General features: G+C 45.0%; 1 protein-coding gene across 1 annotated transcript; it reads left to right on the top strand.

The window, feature by feature from the left end:
* Window positions 1-2042: 2042 nt before the first annotated feature.
* On the top strand, window positions 2043-7310 carry LOC123425540. The gene is made up of 2 exons (XM_045109232.1): window positions 2043-2601; window positions 3210-7310. The coding sequence occupies exons 1-2, from the start codon at window positions 2205-2207 to the stop codon at window positions 3347-3349; spliced, it is 537 nt and encodes a 178-aa protein (XP_044965167.1). The 5' UTR covers window positions 2043-2204; the 3' UTR covers window positions 3350-7310.
* Window positions 7311-9432: the final 2122 nt, after the last annotated feature.

Raw genomic sequence — 9432 nt, 5'->3', positions numbered from 1 at the left:
ACGGAAGAAGTACAATATAAGAACACCAGCCAAACACCTGGTAGTTTTACTAAAACAAAGAAAACCCATGGTTTAAAGAAACTGTAGTATTCATTGCCCACACATCAAAATACTATGGTTTTCAAGTACCACGGTTTCTTTAAAAAACTTTGTCGCCAAACTAGCCTTTACTGTTTCAATCATACTTTATGTAGAGTTAAAGAATACTCCCTCCGTACGGAAATAATTGTCGAAAGAATGGATGTATCTAGATGTATTTTAGTTCTAGATACATCCGTTTTAATCAATTTTTATGACAAGTAATTCCGGACGGGGTACATACATTACTAGTCCATGTAAGGCAGGAAGTATCATTAGGCAGGATGTGATTAGGGCCCTGTTTGGAACCACCCAGATTATATAATCCAGTTTTTATAATCTATTATGTCTCCAAACAGGACAACTTATGGTGTAGATTATAAAAACTAAATGGATAGATTATTAAAAACTCATAATCTACTCTATACCAGCTAAAATCAGATTATGGATTGCTAATGACCCATTACCCTTGTAAAGTTGGAGATAATTACACTCTACCACCGCCACTCTCCTCTTTTTTTTTTAAAAAAAAGGCAGAAAGGTCATTATGCAATGTAAAACCTGGATTACAGTTTGTATAATCTGGCCTTCAAACATGTCCACCTAGATTATTTTTATAAACCAGATTATATAATCTATATTCATAATCCAGATTATCATAATCTATTGTGGTTCCAAACAGGGCCTAGGACGCGTGCAGCCCGGCATCAGGGTTGTGGTTCCTGCTCCCACTTGTGACCTTTTTCTTGCCTAATTTTATTTGCATTGTACATTGACGGGTGGGACCTGTCGGGGCTTTGTATGAAGTTAGAAGAAGTATAAATAAGAGTATTTCTATAAAAACATGCGTGTAGTGTGCCTCAGCCATTGACAGTGGACCTGGTATGCAACATGAGCATGGATACGTCCGCATACATACAGGAAATGTGACTGTATTGCACGCGTGTGCAAGTTAGATGAGTGTGTCACGACCACTAGTTCCCATGCAGGGACACAAGACACCTCAAGACCTACTCCCTCCGTTCCTAAATACTCTTTTTGTTTTTAAATATAAGTCTTTCTAGAGGTTCAATTAATAAACTACATATAGATGTATATAGACATACTTTAAAATGTAAATTCATTCATTTTGCTTCATATATAGACACCTGATGAAATATCTTAAAATGCTTATATTTAAGTACGGAGGAAGTATAAGTCTTTTAAAGATTTTATTAAATGATTACATACAAAATAAAATAAATGAATCTATATTTTAAAATATATATATATAGTCTTTTAATGAAACCTCTTAAAAGAGGTATATTTGGAAACGGAGGGAGTACTACCGAGGCGACAAGTCCTAAGAGGACAAAGAATCCCAACAAGCTTTTTGATTCAGCGACGTGGGACCTCTGAGTGATGGATAAGGAGGGAACCGAATAGTGAGTCACGCACGGAAATGTAATAGGCTGAACATCTCTCTCTCAACCCCTCCTCTATGTATCCCTCATCCCCTTCTTCCCTCAAATCCTAGCCCCAAATTCCTCTTGTATTGTCATGATTGAGTAGATTGAGCAAGAGGGACATAACATAAGTATAAGAGGATGTTTGGATACGTCTTAGTTCCATGACTAAAAGTAGTGAGACTAAAACTTGTTAGCCTCATCCATGCTTGGATCCAAGTACTAAAGAGACTAAAATCAAGTTAATGAGCATTTATTATCCTCAAAACCCTCCAATACAGAACTTGCATGAGGAGTTAAATGAGGAGAGAGAGGACTAATACACGTTTTAGTAGGGGTACCCCTGACTAAAAGATTTTAGCATCAAGACTAGTTTTAGGCTCTCTTTAGTCAGGGGTGCTTGAAACTTTAGCCTATTAAAGAGACTAGTTTTAGTCAGACTAGTTTTAGGGCGTGTTCGGCTTCCCACCGCTCCACGAGCCAGCTCCTGGAGCTGACGGAGCTGAAGTAAAAAATCACGGAGGGGAGAAATAGATGCTCCGTAGTTTCTTAAATTTCGTAAAGTTGGTGTGTTGCCGAACAGGTCCTTAGTCTCTTGGATCCAAGCACCCTCTAAGATTTGACAGGTTACCTAAAAAAAAAAACACCTATTCCACTCGCCAGCAACAACAATCTACCGCAATGGAGCAGAGAGTGGAGGAGCTGTCGGCGGCGCTCAAGGCGATTCAGGAGCAGAACACGGCGATCCTGAAGGCGGTGGAGGCATCCACTACCATCTTCTCGGAGATCCAACCGGTGGTGGTAGATCTGGCGGCATGGAGGCCGACTCTGGAGCAGTCGATTGCGGATCTTCGGCACGATCTCGAAGGAGTGCGCAAGGAAATTGACACCGTCGCGCGAAACCTCGTCCTCGCCCTCAAGCCATCCGACTTCCCACCGATCCTTCCCAAGCCAAGCAGCGCGCCGTTCCCCTACTCTGGCAGCAGCGCACCAGGGCCAGATGCCCGCCCCATCGATCCAATTCACCGAGGGGGTGGCTCTTGGGTGATTACCACCTTAATCCCTCCTCCAATCACGGGTATGTACCAGGGCCAAAATTCCCTTCCTGGTCATGGTCAAGTAGTTGCTGAGCACCGATCTAGAAATATGGGGCGGTCTCCATTGTGTGGCTCACCTCGAGCGGGCAGCCCTCGTACTCCCCGATCGAACAACCCCCACCTCCACCGCACACCTATCATCCCTAGGCCTAAAATGGATTCCCCTTAATTTTGGGAACGTAATTGTGAGTCGTATTTCTGTATTTTTCATTTGGATCCCGGACTCTGGGTAGATACTACTACTATGCACTTCACTGGAGCAGCCATGGCGTGGCTTGAAAACAATGACTTCGACCTCAACCGTATGGACTGGGGCAAGTTCTGCACAGTGGTCCGTGAACAATTCGAGCTCAATGAGTTCGCTGGATTGTTGCGTCAGTTGTTTCACTTGCGTCAGACGGACTCGGTGGCTGATTACACTACCAGATTCACTGAAATTATGCATTCCCTGTTGGCTCATAGCACTACCTGGGACCCTTCACTTTTCCCTTCCCGTTTTGTAGATGGTTTACGTGATGATATTCGAGTAGTTGTTTTACTTCATAATCCTAAGGGTCTCGATACTGCTGTTTCCCTGGCTTATCTACAGGAAGAAGCTCTGGAAATATCCAAACGACAAGAACCAAGGAGAACAGATGGTGGTTCCGGGAGCCGCTCCCATCTCCGAGGAGCCATGCCCCTGCGTGCACCACCCGCGTGACCTCCTCCCAACAACAACACAACAGCTAAGGAGAGGCGTGCAGTGGGAGGAGATGCATCAAAATCAGAACATTTAGTGGAGGACATGCTGACTACCCTAAGAGCCTATCGGCGTGCCATAGGGCTCTGTTACATGTGTGGTGAGAAGTGGGGCCAAGATCACAAGTGTGCTGTAGCTGTGCAACTCCATGTGGTGCACGAGCTATTCGACATTCTCGGAATGACAGGTTCCGACACCATTGACACACAATCAGAAACTGCTAGTGAGTGTCATATCATTTCTCGGGCAGCAGTGCAAGGATCCGTGGCACCCGAGACAATCAGATTGCAAGGGCTAGTGCAGCAACAACAAGTGTTGATGTTGGTCGATTCTGTCAGTTCTCACAGTTTTATCAGCGCAGATCTAGCAGTGAGGTTGCAGGGAGTTTGTGTCACCTCCAATGTTCTCAAAGTGAAGATAGCTGATGGTGGTCAGCTGCTCTGCAATCAAGCCATTGCGAAGTGTAAACGGTCAGTCCAAGAACACAAATTTTGCACTGATCTTAAGGTTCTTCCTTTGGGTTGTTATGACATGATCATTGGAATGGATTGGTTGGAGCAAAATAGTCCCATGGATGTGCATTGGGGACACAAGTCTATATCATTTGCGCACCATGGCAAGAGGATCACTCTGAATGGCATTCAACCACAAAATCAAGAGTGTTATTCAGTGTCTTTAGACCAACTTCATTTCCTTCTGCCTGTAATGGAGCGCACCAACTAGTTCAAGTGCAAGCAGTGGATGATGTTCAAAAAAAAGGAAGCCAGAAGAAGATTGCCTAGCCCATATTGCTCAGCTGTTGAAAAAGTTTGAGGCCATTTTCGCTGCACCAACAGGACTGCCTACAGCAAGACCATTTGATCATAAGATCCCTCTTATCCCTGGAGCTCAGTCGGACAATATAAAACCATATCGGTATAATTCTTTCGAAAAGGATGAGATTGAAAAACAAGTAAAGGAAATGTTACTGCAAGGCATAATTCAACCCAGCTACAGTCCATATGCTTCCCCAGTGTTGCTTGTACAGAAGAAAGACCTCACGTGGCGATTATGCGTCGATTACCATCGGTAGAATACCATCACCGTAAAGGACCGTTTCCCAATGCCGGTTATTGAGGAGCTTCTGTATGAATTGGCTAGATCCAAATGGTTCACAAATTTGGATGTCAAGGCAGGCTATCATCAGATTCGTATGGCCCGAGACGATGTATCCAAAACTACTTTCAAAACTCACTTGGGACATTATGAATTCAAGGTCATGACTTATGGGTTGTCCTATGCTCCAGGAACATTTCAAGGAGTCATGTGTTTCGTGCTTGCGTCGTTGCTACGCCATGGAGTGTTGGTGTTCATCGATGACATTTTGGTGCATAATGAAACTTCGGAGGAGCATGTACGTCTTCTCAGGCAGGTCTTTGAATTGCAGGAAAAGCATCAACTCGAGGTAAAAATGTCCAAGTGCAAGTTCGCTCAACAAAAATTCACATACTTGGGGCACATGGTGAGTGGAGATGGGGTAGCCATAGATGCAAAGAACATCGCTGCAGTTCGCGACTGACCTACACCAACCGGAATCAAACAAGTATGGGGTTTCCTTGGCTTGGCAGGTTATTACAGGCGTTTTGTGCTTAACTTTGGATTGATTAGCCGACCTCTTACAAACTTGTTGAAAAATAATACAATGTTTGTGTGGAGCACAGAAGCTGAAGAAGCCTTCCAACACCTAAAGAAAGTACTCATTACTGCGCCAGTGCTAGCTTTTTCTCAGTTTGAGAAGCCCTTCGAAATTGAAACAGATGCCTCAGATTTTAGCATTGGGGCAGTTCTGATTCAGGAAGGACGCCCATTGGCATTCCTTAGAAAAGCTCTTGGTCCCAAAAACCATGGACTGTCAACATATGAAAAGGAGTGCATGGCCATTCTGATGGCAGCCGACCGATGGCGCTCGTACATACAAGAGACAGAGTTTATTATTTGTACTGACCAGAGCGCATTATCTCATTTGGGGATCAGAGGCTTGTCGCACCGTGGCAGAGGAGGGCTTATACCAAGCTTATGGAACTGCAATATAAGGTGTTGTATCGCAAGGGCATTGAAAACAAGGTCGTTGATGCGTTATCTCGTAGAGAGCTAGAGATCTCAGCTGTGTTAGTGGTATTGCCAATCTGGTTAGTTGAAGTGGTGAAAGGATATCAGTCTGATGCCCATGCTCAAGAGTTACTACGACAATGCATCCTGAGCAATGATCCAAGTTCCAGCTTTATGGTGCGTGATGGTGTGATCCTGTACAAAGGGCGCATTTGGGTGGGAAACAGCCTTCGATGCAGCAAAAGATCTTACAGGCAGTGCAGGCAAGCGCTACCGGGGGGCACACCGGAATTCATGCCACATGCAACCGGCTCTGGCGTCTGTTTGCTTGGCCAGATATGGGGAAAGTGGTGGTGAAATTTGTGTGTGACTGCAACATATGCAAAGAAGCTAAAACAGAGCGGGTGCATGCCCCTGGTTTGCTAGAACTACTGCATGTTCCCCCTCATGCATGGCATATGATTACTCTGGATTTTGTCGAGGGCCTTCCTCTGTCCCGAGATTATTCTTGCATCATGGTTGTGGTGGATAAGCTCACGAGATATGCTCATTTCATCCCTCTGGCGCATCCTTTCTCAGCTATTCAAGTGGTGAATGCCTTTATGACAAACATATACAAGCTCCATGGTCTGCCGTATGCAATGGTTTCAAACCGAGATCGAGTTTTCACCAGTACACTGTGGAAGGAGTTATTCAAGCAAGCAGGCATGGAACTGCGAACGTCATCATCTTACCACCCTCAGACAGATGGAACAACTGAGCGTGTCAACCAGTGTATGGTGACGTATCTTCGTTGTTTTGTGCATTGTTGCCCACAGCGTTGGTTTCAATGGATTCATCTAGCAGAATTCTGGTACAATACTGCTTCTCACTCGGTGTTGTGCTCTTCCCCGTTTGAGGTACTCTACGGCCAACCCCTCTTTATTTTGGGATCAATGATGCTTCTGCCATGGCACCACTGGATCTATCTACGTGGAAGCAAGAGCGGGAAGTGATGGCAGTGCTCTTGAAACAACACCTTGAAAGATATAGGCAAAGAATGAAAGATCAAGCCGATAAGAAGCGTTCGGAACGGTCTTTTGCAGTGGGAGACTGGGTGTTTGTGAAGCTGCAGCCTTATGTCCAGGTGTCTGTTGCTGCCCGAGCTAACCATAAACTTTCCTTCAGATTCTTTGGTTTGTTTTAGGTTCTGGCTCGGGTCCGCAACGTATCTTATCGCCTACAGCTGCCAGAAGGGAGTCGAGTACATCCAGTTTTCCACGTGTCTCTGCTTCGTGGCGCCTTGCCGCCAAACATGGAAGTGGTGACAGGCGCTACCTGAACCACCTGGGCCTCACTGCCCACCAGATTTTCCTAAGCGTGTGCTGGCACAACGATTTGTGATGAAGGGTAAATCCAAGATTCCTCAAGTTCTGATCAAGTGGTCGTCTCAACCAGAAGCTTTGGCGTCGTGGGAGGATTTCTTCGTGCTATGAAGTCGTTTTCCAAGTTCAACGGCTTGGGGACAAGCCGTGTTAGAAAGGGGGATGTCACGACCACTACTTCCCATCCAGGGACACAAGACACCCCAAGACCTACTACCGAGGCGACAAGGCCCAAGAGGATAAAGAAGCCCAACATGCTATTTGATCCAGCGACGTGGGAGCTATGAGTGATGGATAAGGAGGCAACCGAACAGTGAGTCAGGCACGGAAATGTAATAGGCTGAACCTCTCTCTCTCGACCCCTCCTCTCTGTATTCCTGATCCCCTTCTTCCCTCAAACCCTAGCCCTGAATTCCTCTTGTATTGCCATGATTGAGTAGATTGAGCAAGAGGGACATAAAAGAGTGCAATCACATATTTTACAAGTTTGTGCACCAAACTGATCGTCACACAAGTTCTATGACCCATTATATTTACCACTAAAATTAGTATAAATTTGCATGAAACCACGTATTTTACAAGTTTATGCACTAAGCTGGTCGTCGCGCACCACCACTACATCATCACCACACCCACACACAGATTCTTGGCATGGTCCACCATAGTTCTAGACCATACAAGCCATCCATGGCGTCCTTCGGGTTTTTGTTTTGAGTTATTGTTTATTAGGGGTAAATTCAAATGTCTGCACTTTCACATTTCTGCCGTGGACAAGGAGATGAAATTCACGAGACAATATTCGATTTGCAAATATATAAAAGGTAGGGATGCGCACTAGCAGCATTTAGCATGCTGGGTCTGAATATTTGAGACCATGTTTGGTATTGTAGCATATTATGACTCATGTTCGACCTTTCGGTCTTCTGTGTTCTGAGGCCACGTCTTTACATGCTAGGCTCGTTCAGTTTAACCCGAGTGTTCCGCGTGTGGAAATATGTCTTGCATCCGTTGTATGTGAACGTAGAGTCTATCACACCTGATCATCACGTGGTGTCTTGAAACGACGAACTGTCGCAAAGGTGTACACTTGGGGAGAACATAATTTTATCTTGAATTTTTAGTGAGGGATCACCTTATAATGCTACTGTTGTCCTAAGCAAAAAAAGATGCATAAAAAGAATTAACATCACATGCAAATCATAAGTGACATGATATGGCCATGGACTCGTGCCTTTTGATCTCCATCTTTAAATCACCAACATGATCTCCATCGTCACCGGCACCACACCATGATCTCCATCATCATGATCTCCATCATTGTGTTGTCATCGAGGTTGTCACACCAACCATGCTTGTACTACTATTGCTACTGGTTAGCGACAAAGTAAAGCATTACATAGCGCTTAATGAGTGACACGAGGGTCATACAATAATTAAAGGCAATCCCATGGCTCCTGCCGGTTGCCGTCGCATCGTCATGCAAGTCGGTATTAATTATTACAACACGATCATTTCATACATCAAATATATATCATCATATCTTTGGTCATATCATATCACAACATACCCTGCAAAAACAAGTTAGACGTCCTCTAATTTGTTGTTGCATATTTTACGTGTGTTATTGGTATCTAGCAAGAACGCTTCTTACCTACGCAAAAACCACGACGGTGATATGCAAGTTTATATTTAACCTTTTATAAGGACTGCCTTTATCGAATTTGATTCAACTAAAGTAGGAGAGACAGACACCCACCATCATCTTTATGCAACAAGTTGCATGTGAGTCGATGGAACCGATCTCTTGTACGTGGACAAGTAAAGTTGGTCCAGGCTGCTTCATCCCACAATATCGTTGAATCAAGAAAAGACTAAGGAGGGAAGCAATCTGAGTATGAACACCCACAAACTCCTTTGTGTTCTACTTGTGATGTCATCTACGCATAGACCTAGCTCTGATACCACTCTTGAAAAACATCACATGGCAAAGAAAAAATTTCCTACGCTCACCAAGATCGATCTATGAAGACTAACATCTATGAGAGTGGGGAGTGCATTTACATACCCTTGTAGATCGCTACACGGAAGCGTACATAACGCGGTTGATGTAGTCGAACATCTTCACGATCCAATCATGATCCGTTTCGTGATCTCATCACGATCCATCCCGCGATCCCATCACGATCCGTCCCGATCTAGTGTCGAACGGACGACTCCTCCGCGTTCAACACATGTACAGATCGTTGACATTCTCCGCCTCCTTGATCTAGCAAGCGAGGGTGGAGAGGTAGATGAGTTCTCCGACAGCACGACGGCATGGCAGCGGTGGCGCTGGAGCTGTTCCGACAGGGCTTCGCCAAGCAATACTGAAACCGATCTAGTGGAGAAAACTGATCTATGGGAAAGACAGGGGTGCGCCATGGGAGAGTCCCCAGCCCCCTTGCGCCTCCCCACCTTTATATAGGCGTGGGAGGGGCTGGTGGCTTTCCCTCCAATCCCCTAGGGTCGTTGTTCAAGGGGGGGGGGAGGAAATCCTTCATTTCCTTCCCCACTAATCACTATCCCCCTTTTTTAGGGATTTCGATCTTATCCTTTCGGGATATGATCCTATTCCTTTTAAA

This window comes from Hordeum vulgare, chromosome 2H (genome assembly GCF_904849725.1).
Source record: "Hordeum vulgare subsp. vulgare chromosome 2H, MorexV3_pseudomolecules_assembly, whole genome shotgun sequence".
NCBI lineage: Eukaryota > Viridiplantae > Streptophyta > Magnoliopsida > Poales > Poaceae > Hordeum > Hordeum vulgare.
The sequence above is the reverse complement of the archived record's forward strand: the minus strand, read 5'-3'. Positions and strand labels throughout refer to the sequence as shown.